General features: G+C 43.7%; 1 protein-coding gene across 1 annotated transcript in view; it reads right to left on the bottom strand.

Annotated features, from left to right (window-relative positions):
- Nucleotides 1–15403, bottom strand: part of Wdr19 (WD repeat domain 19) — a 52328-nt gene that overhangs the window by 30373 nt on the left and 6552 nt on the right. Inside the window, exons 4-16 of the mRNA XM_013008903.1 lie at nucleotides 13038–13142; nucleotides 12778–12858; nucleotides 11612–11724; nucleotides 11196–11369; nucleotides 10164–10234; nucleotides 9542–9714; nucleotides 9333–9447; nucleotides 7862–7968; nucleotides 6255–6377; nucleotides 4168–4317; nucleotides 2353–2500; nucleotides 2031–2235; nucleotides 195–354 (exon numbers count right to left, since the gene is read on the bottom strand). Coding sequence (XP_012864357.1) covers nucleotides 195–354; nucleotides 2031–2235; nucleotides 2353–2500; nucleotides 4168–4317; nucleotides 6255–6377; nucleotides 7862–7968; nucleotides 9333–9447; nucleotides 9542–9714; nucleotides 10164–10234; nucleotides 11196–11369; nucleotides 11612–11724; nucleotides 12778–12858; nucleotides 13038–13142 — 1725 coding nt within the window. The remainder of the gene's footprint in view (nucleotides 1–194; nucleotides 355–2030; nucleotides 2236–2352; nucleotides 2501–4167; nucleotides 4318–6254; nucleotides 6378–7861; nucleotides 7969–9332; nucleotides 9448–9541; nucleotides 9715–10163; nucleotides 10235–11195; nucleotides 11370–11611; nucleotides 11725–12777; nucleotides 12859–13037; nucleotides 13143–15403) is intronic.

Below are 15403 nucleotides of genomic sequence, written 5' to 3'. Positions count from 1 at the left end.
TGCCACTTCCAGTTTTCTAGTGGTTTATTGGAGATAAGAGTCTCACGGACTTTCCTGCCCAGGCTGGCTTTGAACCGCGATCCTCAACTCTCAGCCTCCTGAGTAGCTAGGATGACAGGCGTGAGCCGCCGGCATCCGGCTTGTAGATCCACATTGAAATCTAACTCTGCCCATTCGCCCACAGGGCTGGGTACCTTTATTTGTTCCAAGGACATCACTATTCCAACATCCCCAATCGTCCGATACACACGGATTGCGAAGTCCACTTCCATGTGGTGTAGACAAGCTCTGGCCAGCTCCCTCCACGCATCCGGGTCCATCAGGATCTTGCATATTTCCCAAGCGTCGGAAAACCTGGGATGGAGTAACAGGCTTAGCTCCACAGCAATCCTGATCACGGACAGGCAACATTCACACTGCATACTGTGGAATATGAAGTGCTAATACAGTGCCATAAATATTAATTGTCACTTGCAAGTAATAAAAGCAATTAAAAAACCCCAAACTTTCTTCATGACAGGATAAATCCATGAATTTTTTGTAAATAAAATCTGATTAGAAGATCATGTACAGGCTGTTTCTGGATGTTTTTGTGACTCAGTACCCTACTTGAGGACCTGTGACACAAAACCCAATGGCCCAGAAACCCTGAAATATTTGCCATTTGGCCAATAGCAGGAAGGATTTGTTGACTTCTGCTTTAAAACATCATGAAAATGCAGATTTCACTCTCCCCAGACCCTCTGCATCAACTGCCTATCCCATCTACTTATCCACTCATCAGTTGTCTACACACTCACCTGAGTTTTCTATAACTCTCACTCACTGTGTACTTAAGTGCTAAGTGCTGGTGTGCAGAAATGTGTTTACAATCCAGGCATATTACCCAGTCACTGTCCTTGGGGCAGTTGTTGTTGGGGTGTGAACAATGACTATGTTCACACATGTGGTGGAGGTAATTGAGGAATCACGTGTGGATCTTTGTGCTATGGGTGTGTGTTTTGCATAAATGTTCTCAATAGCTTACCCTAACAACCTTCTTGACTGAGTATCGTTGGTTTTCCTTAGTAGATGAGGACATGAGGTTAGCTCAAGCCACAGCAAAGTAAGTGGTATTCACCCTGGCTGGAGGCCGGGAGACTCCAACCAGGACTGCTGGTGGGAGAGTCAGGGGGAGCTTCCTAGAGGAGGGCTGCTGAGGCCTGGGGAGTCACCATGGGCAGGCATTCCAGAAGAGCCATGGAAAGAGGCATTCAAGCATCCGAATGGGAAGAGGAGAGGGAGCTCATGGGGTCCTGAGGAGCAGTGCCATTTAAGAGATGGTCAGCAGGCGCTGGCGGCTCACACCTGTCATCCTAGCTACTTACGTGACTAAGATCTGAGGACTGGGATTTGAACCAGCCTAGGGAGAAAAGTCTGTGAGACTCTTACCTCCAGTCAACCACTAACAAAGCCAGAAGTGGAGCTGTGGCTAAAATGGTAGCCTGCTAGCCTTGAGCAAAAAAGCTAAGGAACAGTACTCAGGCCCTGAGTGCAAGCCTCGGTACTGGCATAAAAGAGAGAGGAAGAGAGAGAGGCAGAGAGAGAGAGGCAGAGAGAGAGAGAGACAGAGAGAGAGAGAGAGACAGAGACTGAGACAGAGACAGAGACAGATTGTCAAAAGAATTAGAATTCACAGTGGCCCTATTTAGTAAGAGAAAAATAAAATGTGAGAAAAAATCTGAAGCAATGCAAAAATGAACTCAAGACCTTGTTCAAATAGAGTTTACTGGCATTTTATAGCAGGTGGCTCTTTGTTCTGAAGGCTTATCTGTGATACAGCACCCATATCATCACACCAAGCAACAGGACTGCCTTGAGCATGTACATGCATTTCCATTACCACACCGCCCCGCCCCCTCGTCTTAACTGCGCTTCCTAGTGGCCCAGGGAAATGAATGAAGCAAGTGGGATCCACATTTAGCCAATCGTATTGAACTTGAAAGTTACAAATGCAAACCAAAAGCTCCAGGAGCAGTCTGCGCCCTTACCTCTTGAGCATGAGGGTCTGTGACAACATTTGCCTCAGGTCAGTGGGATGCAAGTCTTTGAGGTTGTAGAGGAAAGTGTGGGTGCTGAGGTAGATGTTGTTCAGCTTCCCGCTCTGTGTCTGGCAGGTCAGCTCGCCATTGTATAACAGCAAAGGTTTATGAGAGAAGGGAACCTTGGTGCCACCAGCCAAAATAACCTTGGATCCTGGATTATAAAACAGACAGCAAATGCTCGGCACAGATAATCAGCAGGGTGGGCTTTCACTTCATTGCGATGAGAATTTACTTATCAACAAATGTACAAATGGAAATGATTCAGTACCTTGTATAGTGTCCTTGTGAAAGACGTAAGTGTAGGCCTTATCATCATCGTAAGCAAGAAATACACCTTTATTCATTGGCCAGTTTTCCCACAGAACACCTTTAATGGTAGGCGAGAGGTCTGGAATCTCGTAGGTGGCATCATTAATCTACAAAACAGGATGGACAGCGTCGCCTCACACCTGCACGTCCTTACCTACGGGCGCCGGGCTGCAGTGCCGGCCGCGCGGCCTCTGCCCCCACTGCTGCGGCTGCTCTCCAAGTTCTATACTACACCTAGGTGGGAAAAAAACCCACAAAACTGTAGCTATTTGGTCTAAAATCTGATGAATTTGAGGACAAACTACAAGTCCAGACACAATGACTGCAGGCTAAGAATAAAAAGGTAAAGTTAGATGCCAGTGGCTCACGTCTATGATCCTAGTTACTCAGAAGGTTGTGATCTGAGGATCATGGTTCAAGGCTAGCCTGAGCAGAAAAAGGCTGTGAAACTCTTAGCTCCAAATAACCAGTGAAAAGCCAAGAAGTATAGGCGTGGCACAAGTGATAGAGTACCAACCTTAAGCAAAAAAGCAAAGAACAAAACAAAACGAACAACAACAATTACAACAAACCCCCCAACAACACAACCCCCCCCAAAAAAAAACAACAACAACAAATGGCTGGGAGAGCCACTTATGTGGTAGAGCACCTCCTGACAAGTTCAAGGCTCCGAGTTCAAATCTCAGTACCGGAAAAAAAACAAAAACCACAGCCAACTAGCAGAACGGGAATTAGGCATACGCAGTGAAGATACTTATGTTTTTCAGAGAAAGAAAAAAAATAAAGAGGAGAGAAAAGAAGCCAAAGGGGGCAGGGAGCAGGGAGGAAGCAGGAGGCAAGAGGAGACAAAAGTGCTGTTTCCATTTGAGTGAACATGAAGACAAACCCAGAGCCCTGGAGCCAGCTGCCAAGCACAGGGTTCAGAGCAGCTGCGGGCTGAATGAATGAATGATGTCCAAGTTAAGCCATCAACTGGGTGACAAGAGGAAAGTTAACACCCAAGTGTGGTAAGTGATATGGAAGCCAATGTTTATACGTTGGGCTATTAAGGATGGGCCCATCTGCTTTTAATCATTTGATGGAAAAAACATTCCCTCCTTTTCCAGTTTTTGTTTTGTTTTTGCAGAACTGGAGACGTGCTCAGGGCCTTGCATTCTACCAGTGGAGCCACATCCTCAGCTCTCTTACTTTGTCTTGTTAGGTAGGGGCACCAAGTAACTTAGCCTAGGCTGGTCTCAGACCTTGATCCTCCTATCTTTGCATCCTGAGTAGCTATGACCACAGCACTCCGGCCTCAAGATCTTTAAGGAAGGAGGAGAGCAAACAGAGGTGGGCAGAAAGGACAAGGTGTGCCCCCTGATTTCTGAAGAAGTCTCTGGTGAATCTGGGGACGAAAGTAATATATATTAAAACGATAGGGTGCAGGGTATGAAAGGTTAAAAGTAACACAGAATGTAAAATACTTTTAAATAGCTTCTTTGGAGCTGTGCACGATGCTGTATGTCTATAATCCAAGCACTCAGAAGGCTAAAGACAGGAGGATCGTGAGTTGGAGACTAGCCTGGGCTACATAGCAAGACCTTATCTCCAAGAAATAGCTCTCTGGGACTGATACCATGAAAACTAGAACAAAGGCAGAAAGTTGTCTTAACCTTGTTCACAAACATGGTATCACAAGACTAGGATCCTGGTACTGTGTTGGAGAAAATACTTCAAAAAATACCTTTTTTAATCACATTTGAGAACTAAGCATTTTGAAATTTTCCAGACTTACTGGACAGTAGACAAATCCATCACTTTTTTCATCAATGAAAACCAATCTGGTCCCATCTGGGTCAGGAAAAATCTTTTTCACGCTGACAGGATGTCGGTATTCACTAACGAACTGCCAGTCTTCTATGAAGAAGTACTGAATAACCCCAGTCTAAAAATAAAAATGAACCTAGTCACAGAAATGTAAGATACGCTCAAGAAAACACTGATATTTTCAGCATTTAAACACATTTCCTAATTTTAAGATAAAAATGTCAATATATTTGATGATGGCACGATATAAGAATCATATCTAGTATATATGAAAGATCCGGCCCAAGGGAAGAAATGAAATGGGATTGTAGAGGTAATTCAATGGGCTAGAACTTCTAGTACTTTTTATCCCTCAGTCCTGAGGCTTCAACTCTGGGCCTGGTGTCCCTGAGCTCCTTTTGCGCAAGGCTAGCGCTCTACCACTTGAGCAACAACGCCACTTTTGGCTTTTTCTGTGATTTAACTGGAGACAAGAGTCTCATAGACTTTCCTGTCTGGGCTGGTTTCGAACTGTGATCCTCAGATCTTAGCCTCCTGAGTTAGCTAGAATTACAGATATGAGCTACTGTGGTACCTGGCTATATCTAGTACAAATTTTTCTTTCTTTTCTTTTTTTTTTTTGGGTTCGGTCATGGGGCCTGAACTCTGGGCCTGGGCGCTGTCCCTCAGCTCTTCAGCTCAAGGCTAGCGCTCTACCACCTGAGCCACAGCGCCACTTCTGGCTTTTTTCTTTTTGCTTATGTGGTGCTGAGGAATTGAACCCGGGGCCTCAGGCATGCAAGGCAAGTGCTCTACCACTGAGCCACCTTCCTAGCCCATATCTAGTAATTTTAAGCATAGGAAATTATAACTTACTGATTTCCTATTTTCAAGAAATACCTTTTTGTCAGTCATGGGGCTTGAACTCTGGGCCTAGGCACTGTCACTCAGCTCTTCAGCTCAAGGTGAGCACTCTACCAGTTGAGCCACAGTGCCACTTCCAGTTTTCTGGTGGACTTTCCTGCCTGGGCTGTCTTTGAACCACAATCCTCAGATCTCAGCCTCCTGAGTAGCTAGGATTACGGGCGTGAGTCACTGATGCCTGGCAGAAATACCTTTTTATTTTATTTTATTTATTTATTTTTTATCAGTCGTGGGGCTTGAACTCTGGGCCTAGGCTCTGTCCCTCAGCTCTTCAGCTTAAGGCTAGCGCTTTATCAGTTGAGCCACAGTACCACTTCCAGTTTTCTGGTAGTTTATAGGAGATAAAGTCTCACGAACTTTCTTGTCCAGGCTGGCTTTGAACCGTGATCCTCAGATCTCAGCCTCCTGTATAGCTAGGATTACAAGCGTGAGCTACTGGCACCTGGCAGAAATACCTTTTTAAAGAGAAACTGTCAAATACAATAATTTCACATCTTTTTTTTGGGGGGGGGGCGGTCATGGGGCCTGAGCTCTGGGCCTGGGTGCTGTCTCTCAGCTCTTCAGCTCAAAGCTAGCACTCTACCACTTGAGCCACAGTGCCACTTCTGGCTTTTTTTTTTCTGCTTATGTGGTGCTGAGGAATGGAACCCAGGGCCTCATGCATACAAGGCAAGCACTCTACCACTGAGCCACCTTCCCAGTCCAATTTCACATCTTTTATACTACTAATAAGGAAATTAGAAAATCAGTTTTCAGACAAAAATAAACAAGACAAACAATACGCTCTCTTGGTTCATGCCTATAATCCTTAACTATTCAGGAGGCTGAGATCTAGAGGATTGTAGTTTGAGGCTAGCCCTCACAGAAGTGTCCATGAGATTTCATCTCCAAAATAACCAGCAAAATGCAGGGCTGGAGGTGTGGCTCAAGTTTTAGAGCACCAGCTGGGCAAGCTAAATGAAGTGTGAAGTCCCGATTTTAAAAAACCCCCAACAAATTATATACTATATATTAGTAATGAGCTTGTACAAACCAAAATCAAAACATATAATACAGAAATTTGAGTGAGATGACAAAGTAAAATATGAGAAGTTGCCTGCATCCTATATTAAAGAAGATAACACGTACATCTGTCCCATAGATAATACGTACATCTGTCCCATAGATGAGGAAATCCCCCGTTAAGGCATGACACAAAATACGACACTTGTCGTCCACTGCTGGGAAGAGCCGAGTCTCGCGCTCTTCTTGGGTGTTCAGGATTTCAGTTTCTATCTACAAGATAAAGAACAATGGTCCAAACATTTAAGTAAACTCAGTGTACCTCTGGAGGAGAATCTCCCTTTCTCAAGTTCAACTATACATTCAGATTCTTGAGACTACTGAAGGCTTGCTTAGTCAGAAAAATATTGGGCAGGAAGCAAGCTGGTGGGCAGTGTTCCTTCTTCCCTAGGGGGAAGTCTTTGCAGTAGGATTTGAATAGTTGCTAAGCTCTTTGGCTTCGCACAGTACAAAGTGAAGCAACAGATATGAGCGATGCTCTAAACTTCAGAAGGCCTATCGTCACAGGTGCCAATGTCTCGTGAACATCTGCATAGGTACAGTTTTGAGGGTCTCCACATTTGACATGCCTAAATACAAGAGTCAGTGAATTCTAGGGAGACCAGAAGGTATGGTATTTATGGAAGTCTTAAGGCTCTTTTGTAGCTCCTTCAAGATGCATTTATTGGGCTGGAGACTTGGTTCAGGTGGTAGAACATTTGCCTTGCAAACATGTGGTCCTGGGCTTAATTCCCAGTACCAGTAAAAATTAAAAAAAAAGATTCAGTGCTGGGGGCTGGTGGCTCAGTGGTAGAGCACTTGCCTTGCATGCCTGAGGCCCTGGGTTCGATTCCTCAGCACCACATAAGCAAAAAGAAAAAAGCCGGAAGTGGCATTGTGGCTTAAAGTGGTAGAGCGCTAGCCTTGAGCTGAAGAGCTGAGGGACAGCACCCAGGCCCAGAGTTCAGGCCCCACGACTGGACCAAAAAAAAAAAAAAAAAAGATTCAGTGCTGGGCACTAGTGGCTCACGACTGTAATCCTAGCTACTCAGGAGGCTGAGATCTAGGGATGGTGGTTCTAAAGCCAGCTCGGGCAGCAAAGTCTGCCAGAGTCTTACACTCAGAAAAAGCTGGAAGTGGCAATGTGGCTCAAGTGGTACAATGCTAGCCTTGAGCACAAAGTAGAACAGGAACAGTGGCTAGGCCCTGAGTTCAAGGACTGGCAAAAAAAAAAAAAAAGATTCAGCACTGGTGCTGATGTCTTATACCCATAATCCTAGCTACTTGAAAAGCTGAGATCTGAGGACTGTTGTTCAATGCCAGCTTGGGCAGGAAAGTTGGTGAGATTCTCATCTCCAATTGCCAGAAGTGAAGCTGTGATTCAAGGGGTTAAGTGCTTGCCTTGAGCACAAAAGCTCAAGGACAGTGCTTAGGACTTGAGTTCAAGCCCCAGGACTGGCCAAAAACGATGAAGAAAAGATCCAGTGAAACAACTGAAATACTTTTATAATAATTGTTACAAATAGCATGGCTTCTTCCTATCAGCTGTTTAGGGAATACCTCAGACAGAAGGGCGTGACTTTTGCTTCTCCTGTCCCCACACGGGGCTTTCGGGTTAGTGTGTACACACTTGCTCCCTGACCTAGTTTCTTGCTAGGAAACAGGGGGCAACCAGCATCGTGGAACTGCAGGTCCCAGGACGCTAGGATCAGACTTACCAAGTGTAACTGGACTTTGCCTTCAAAGAGCGCAGCTGCATAGTCACTGTGAAGGCACACACTGGCCACCGTGCCCAGATACTCCATATCTTTTAACTTTCTTACACCTGTAGCAATTTCAAAAGTTAGACATATCAAAATATAAGCAAAACTAGCTCAACTAAATAATGGCAAATAACTATAATGTGCAGGTCCTTCACAAGGGTCTGTGGGCTTAAAATCTTTAGCCATTCTTAAAAAAAAAAAACTGTTAGTGGCTCTAAAAATTTACCTTCAGGAATTCCATAATGGTTTGCACAAATCAAGAGAAGAGAAAATAAGGTCACGTACAAAACCAGCTTTTAACTGAGATGAAGCTTCACCCGTGGTCTACTTAACAGCCTACTTCTCAGCTTCTTCTGTCTGAGGGTCATCTGACTAGAGTTGGGGGATGGGAGAGAGGAAGAAGAAATTGGAAAGAAGGAAAATGGGGCGGGGGGTAGAGGAGGAAGGAGAGGAAAGAAGTTGGGGGGAAAGGAAGGGGGAGCAGCACAGGCAGCGTCCCTGCGCTGCTTGTAGTAATATTTCCGAAGGGCAGAGCTCTTGGCGACATGAAAGCACATTTTATTTAACCAAATCGGCCTCATTTTCCAGATGATTAAAGCAAGCTCATAGGGCCAAAGAAAGCAGGCTATAGTCACTTAGCTCACAGACAGGGGAAACAACCCAGGGCCCCTCCAATTCCAAAGCTCAGACTCCGCCCACTTACACCAGCTGCCTTCATTATAAAGGGAAAGATTAAAATCTTTTCAAATTATTCAGAACTGTTGAGGGTTCACAAAGCCACTAAGCGAGGAAAAAAAGATGTCTGAATAAAAATGAACACGTGGTCTTATAAAAGAACCTTCCAGCCAGGAACCAGTGGCTTAAATCTATAATCCTAGCTCCTCAGGAAGTCAACCTCTGAGGATTGTGACTTGAGACTAACCTGGGCAGAAAAATCGGTAAGATTCCATCCATACCAGCATATAGCGGAAGTGAAAGTATGGCTCGATGGTAGAACAGCCTTGAGTGTAAAAGCTAAGCGGAGTGCAAGGCTCAGCTAGGGGATTGTGGCTCATGCCTGTAATCCTGGCTAGCTAGGAGGTTGACGTTTGAAGCCAGTCTGGGCAGGAAAGTCTGTGAGACTCTAACCCCCAAAGGTTAGACTAACCACCAAAGAGCTGGAAGTAAAGCTGTGGCTCAAGTGTAGAGAGCTAGGAATTAGTCTTGAGAAAAAAGGCTCAGGAATAGCACCCAGGCCCTGAGTTCTATCCCTAGAATCAGTAAAAAAACAAACAAAAAATACAAGGCCCTTGAATTCAAGTCCCAGAACTAGCGTGTATTACCCCCCCCCCCACATCCCCACACACAACTTTTAGCATTTCCCAAAAAAGAAGCACAGCAGAGCTTATATGACAGATAACAATACAATCAGTGGACTTAGACTTGCCATTATCCCCTAAGGAATAAAACCAAGCTCGATTATTCATGCCTACAGCCAGATGATAAAGACCCACGGCCACGAAGTTGGGTTCCACATCCACAGAGATTACAATTGGTTGCTCCTGTAATACAGAGAAGGAATCATTAGTGCATCAATCACTAACTTGGTTTTGATTTAATTAAAACAAGAAAAGAAAAAGAACACCATTTTCCTACTCCTTCAACGAGGTTGGCCACGGTGACCTCCAGGAGGGAGGTGAGATACGCGATCCTTGTCTGGCAGGAGTCCCCGAGAATGGGCAGCTTTGTCAGGAAAACGTGCAGCGAGCCCATTTGAGTAGAGAGTGCCAGCAACTGCCCGTCATCTGTCCACGACAAGGTTCCCAGGCCTGAAAGCATTCGCAAATGAATGATCGTGCACAAACAAAAGCATGGTATAGTAAACAAAGCAAATATTCCCTTGTAGACTACCAGAGACTTATAAATCAAGTATTTGCTAACTTAGTCTTTATGGAAATTAAGGAATTCCCCATGAGTTGGCTGAAGAATATGAGCCTTGTCTCACCTGATTTAGCTCAAAGGGAAAGTAATGTCTTCATTTTATACCTGGGTCAAGAGAAAAATTCACTGGAAATCTCTAGATCAGAGGGTATTCCTTCCTTCCTGTCAGGTAGTACACTTTGACATAATTACTACAATAAAGATTTCAGAGAGTCTAGTAAAAGAAGTTAATTTCATTCCTCCCACAAGGAATGAAATCCCAAGGTAACAAATACAATGTGACCCTCTCTAGTTAAAATCATGACAGTCAGCTATCTTTCTTCTAGTAAAATCATACCTTTATTTTCATCATCCAGGTTGATGATGGCATACATGTCTTTTAACTCAGTTAAGTCATGGATTTTAACACTGAAAAATAAAATAATAAGGTATCGTTTAAATACACGTGAATCATCCATAAGCCAGCAATGTCTGACTACAAAGAAAATTTCTAAAATTCCTAAATTCTTCTTTGGGTGTATCTGACTTCATATGTGTGCATGCGTGTGCGCACACACACACACAACTGTAAATTATGGACTAGGTCAATGGTCTCCCTGATATACAGGACCATTTATTGGGTTAAAAGTGTTAAAGTTTCTAGCCAGGCATGATGACACACTTTTTTTTTTTTTTTGTCGGTCGTGGGACTTGAACTCTGGGCCTGGGCGCTGTCCCTCAGCTCTTCAGCTCAAGGCGAACGCTCTACCACTTGAGCTACAGCGCCACTTCCGGTTTTCTGCTGGTTTATTGGAGATAGGAGTCTCACGGTCTCTCCTGCCGGGGCTGGCTTTGAACTGCGATCCTCAGATCTCAGCCTCCTGAGTAGCTAGGATTACAGGTGTGAGCCACCAACGCCCGGCTGATGACACACTTTTAATCCCAGGCTTATTCCTAAAATCCCTTGCTACTTAGGAAGCTGGGATCTGGAATGCTTGGCTCAAAGCCAACCCAGGCAGAAAAGTCTGAGACTCTCATTTGCAATTAACCAGCAAAAAAAAAATAAAGCCAGAAGTAGTGGTGTGGCTCAAGTGGTAGAGTGTCAGCAATGGGTGAAAAAGTTGATCGAGGTGTGAAAATCTGTGTTGAAGCCCCAGTGCCAGTGAAAGCAAGGAAGGAAGGAAGGAAGGAAGGAAGGGAGGAAGGGAGGAAGGAAGGAAGGAAGGAAGGAAGGAAGGACGGAAGGAAGGAAGGAAGGAAGGAAGATTTCTCCGCATATCTGTTCTAAAAGTCCAAGAAAGAAGGAGTATCAGATTCCTATGAGCACTGGAGTCTTGCTGGTTTCTCCTGGTTCTCCCCAGGCAAAGCTGGCTGAGTAGCTGTGACTTACCAGTTATCGCCACATGTAGCTGCTTTGTTCAGACTCTGCGATAAGGCAATACTGGTTAGACTGTCTTTATAGTCGCGCGTCTGGAATATCTCCTGCCCAATTTCTCGAATATGAGTCGAAATTACCACAAGATTCCCACGTGAAAATCCAATGAGGATGTAGCCGTCCCCATACCTGAGTTAACGAGGGCAATGATATGGTAAAATTGGTAATATGGTAAATCAGCAAAAACCTTAGAATGAGGGAATTACAGAGTATTAAAATTTCTCAAGGACTGTATCAGACAATATGCCAGGTTGCTTTATATACTAAATATCAGACTGTAACTCAGAGAATGCTGTATTTGAGAACTGAATATCAGCAGAGTAAACTTACAATAGAGCTAGTAATAGCACAGGGAGGCCTGCTGTACATACCAACTATAGCAGACAATGTTGCCGTACCGCTGCTGAAATTCCACATCCACTGGGGTATCTGGCTCATTCAGATAATAAAGAAACAAATTTCTCTTGCCAATCACCACACTTATCTGCCAGAAAAGATTAGAAGATTGGGAAATGAATTACTTAGTATTTCACGAAGAGATTTAACAAGCAAATCCAAACAGCTGAAGCTCATTTATGAAAACAATAAGACCAGCATCGATACGGCCACATGCTATAATCAGCAAGATAATGTGACTGACATAAAAAAAAAAGCATCAGCAGATGTACACTCTGGACAAGGATCACTGGCTTTACAAATCTTCAGTGTATCCTTTTGAAATATATTAAAAATCACTTTGTGGAATTCTTGTTAAACTGGGCTACATGGGAATGCGACTCGGATGCAGTTTCACTGTAACTGAATTCATGTTTGGAATCTAGATTCCTCTATCTAAGCGGGCACCCTGCCTTCCAGCCACTCAGGATTATAGGTCTATATCCTTGTGGATAAGCTTTTATAAGCTTTAATACCATCACTGGCTCTTCTCCTAGGGTCAGTGTGGCTAAATTGCATCTCCATATTAGCATCTAGTGACAATTTTCAGCAGAAGCTGTCTCTGTATTATGGAGGGAAAAGAGTATATTACTTATTTGGTCTCCTTAAGAAGGATACTTAATATGTTTTCTTCATCCTAAGATACTATCAACTGCAAAGTGCAATCAACCTAAAAACAGCTTTTTAGAAAATAAGGCAACATTACTTCCTGAAATGCATTCGTGATGATTATGGAAAACATCTGAATTTTGGGATGTTATGTGGGAGGAAAAAAAATGCTTTAAGGATTAAAGAAAGAAAATCCACAACTCTTAGTGATGTGTTCACTACCATGTATAGAGTAAAAACTTAAAAATGTAGAATTCATGACTTCTGCCCTGCAAGGGACCCCTAGTATTTTACCAACTGCAACAGGAGGCTTTCCATTCACAGTACTGGCGGGCTGGCAGCAGTGAGGACCAGTTTTAGGCCTGAAAGACTAAGCCCTGGTGTACTTTAATCAACCACAAACATAATCTATTTAGGAAGATCTGAGCCATCTGGGAAAAGGCAATCATAGACAAAATTACTGAAGGGATTTGGGCAAGGGCTGGATTCTTACTGTGTTTTCAGTAGAAGAACCTCGATCATCCATCTTCTTTGTGGAAAACTGCATGTCGCTTGGCTCAAATCTCACGGATGTCTATGGGGTAAAAACACCATTGCCATGAACGTATCCACTATTCACATTCAGTTTGAAGTTGGCAGAGGCTGAAGCCTGGTGGTCAAGCATATGTCTGGCATGTATGAAGGCCTTGCTTCAATTCTTCCTCCATATACAAATTCCAATTCATTCTCAACATAACCAGACAGGTAACTTACTTCATTTCTGACTAAAACTAGACTAAGAACTGAACATCTATTGCCACAAATACTTAGAAGTTCTGGATGAAACAGAATCTGTATTTTATTAGATGCATAGATGAACTATTGAGGACAAAAGGGCAATTTATAGGGGCCATAAATAAAGCTTAGACAGCACACAGAGTTTTGTGTGCAGAAGCTGGTCTTGAGTGCACAGCAGCTGGTGAGGAGATTGGAGGAAGCATATTTATCTTGTTTGGCCTGAGCTCTGAGTCAGAAAAAACAAAGACAGTTCATTCTCAGCACCTGTAATCAGAGACCTGCTCTCTTTGTCTCTGTATGGGTGAAGGCCCTAGTTTATTCATGGATGGTCTGAAAGTCCTAGAATGAGCAGTTAATAAGAGAGTAGAAGGACCTAGGCTCATAAAAATACCTGCAGTGATAGGCTGGAAAGGTGGCTCAGTAGTAGAGCGCTTGCCTTGCATGCATGAGGCCCTGGGTTCGATTCCTCAGCACCACATAAGCAAAAAGAAAAAAGCCGGAAGTGGCTTTGTGGCTCAGTGGTAGAGCGCTAGCCTTGAGCTGAAGAGCTGAGGGACAGCACCCAGGCCCAGAGTTCAGGCCCCACGACTGGACCTCCCCCCCTCAAAAAAAATCCCTGCAGTGTTTGGAACAAGCAAATTCAGAGCTTCTTCCACATTTGCAAAAAATTCCACAAACAAACTTCACTGAAGATGAGATCAAAGTCAGAGTTACAGAACTCAGAGAAATGGCTCATCCCATGCACGGCCCAGCAGAGCTAAAGTTTACAGGATGATCAAAGATCATACAATACTTTAAAAGTAATTTGTCATTAATGTGTGAAATTAGACACTTCAAAAAATGCAGGTAGATGTATAAAATGCATTTGCACTTTCGTGTCATAGGAGAAGCTGTGGAGCAGAGCTGTGGAGGAGGCATTGCTTGGTTGTATAACATGGTTTTGGTTTTGAGATTGAAATATCTTTCATTTACTTGGGTAGCATCTTTCACAATGTAGTTTGTTCAAAGTTTTTGAATGCTTCCCTAGAAGGGCATATCAGTTTTACCAACAGAATATGCTGTCTTGTTCTAAACAATTTTACCAGTCAGACAAATGACGAATAGTATTTCAGTGTGGCTTTCATTTGCAGGTTTGTTTGTTTTTTGGTCTGGTCATGGGGCCTGAACTCTGGGCCTTGGGTGCTGTCCCTCAGCTCTACCACTGAGCCACCTTCCCAGCCCCAGTCATTTGCAGGGTTTTAATGACAAGCTTGATGATTTTTTTCATCTGAATGAAAGCCAGTTTTGTATGAATTGACTATTCCTCATCCTTATTTTTTTTTTCCAGTCCTGGGGCTTGAACTGAGGGTGTGAGCTTCTTTTTCGCTCAAGGGCAGCATTCTACCAACATGAGCCACAGTGCCACTTCGGGCTTTTTCTGTTTATGTGATATTGAAGAATCAAACCCAGGGCTTCATGCATGGTAGGCAAGCACTCTACCACTAGGCCACATTCCCAGCCCCTGAGTTGACTATTCCTATACTTGGGGAGATTTTAAAAAAGAACTATAAAGTATTTTCAAAAATTAAAAGTAGAGCCATTAAGGGGGAAAAAAAACCTTCATGGAATATATAATTAAGAAAAAGTCAATCCAATCCAGGGTCATGACTTGCACTTTTAATCCTAACCACTTGGGGGGCTGAGATGGGAAGATCAAGGTATAAGGCCACCTCAGGCATAAAGTTTGAAAGACTCCTATTTCAATCATTAAAAGCTGAGGATGGTGGCAGATACTTGTCATCCTCACTATGGGGAAGCATAAATAGGAGAATCATAGTCCATGCCAGCCCAGGCATAAATTCAACACTACCCAAAAACATTACTAAAAGCAATAAAGTGATGGGGTTAAGGCCAAGGGCTGGTTAAGGCCAAGTGTACACCCAGTACAATAAACAAACAACCCAAAAGTTATGCCAGTGACAAAAAGCACCTATTGAAGAGAATGAGACATGAGAAGGTGTAGCACATGTTTAATGGCTGCTGTGAAAGGGCAGAAGAGAAAAGCAAGAGGTAATATATTCAAAGAGACAAGGAGTACAAACCTGCCCGAAGCGATGAAAGACAAAGGTCTTCAGATCCAGGCACTAAGATATATGCTGAGTGGGAGAAATGAAAAGAAACACACACACACACTGGTCACACACACACACACACACACACACACACTGGTCACACACACACACACACACACACACACACACTGGAGAAACCTCTTCATCACCAGAAAGAGATCAATAAGATATATGCTGAGTGGGAGAAATGAAAAGAAACACACACACACACTGGTCACACACACACACACA

This window comes from Dipodomys ordii, unplaced genomic scaffold (genome assembly GCF_000151885.1).
Source record: "Dipodomys ordii isolate 6190 unplaced genomic scaffold, Dord_2.0 Scaffold8, whole genome shotgun sequence".
Lineage (NCBI taxonomy): Eukaryota > Metazoa > Chordata > Mammalia > Rodentia > Heteromyidae > Dipodomys > Dipodomys ordii.
Note: the sequence above shows the minus strand (reverse complement) of the source record. Positions and strands in the feature narration are given on the sequence as shown.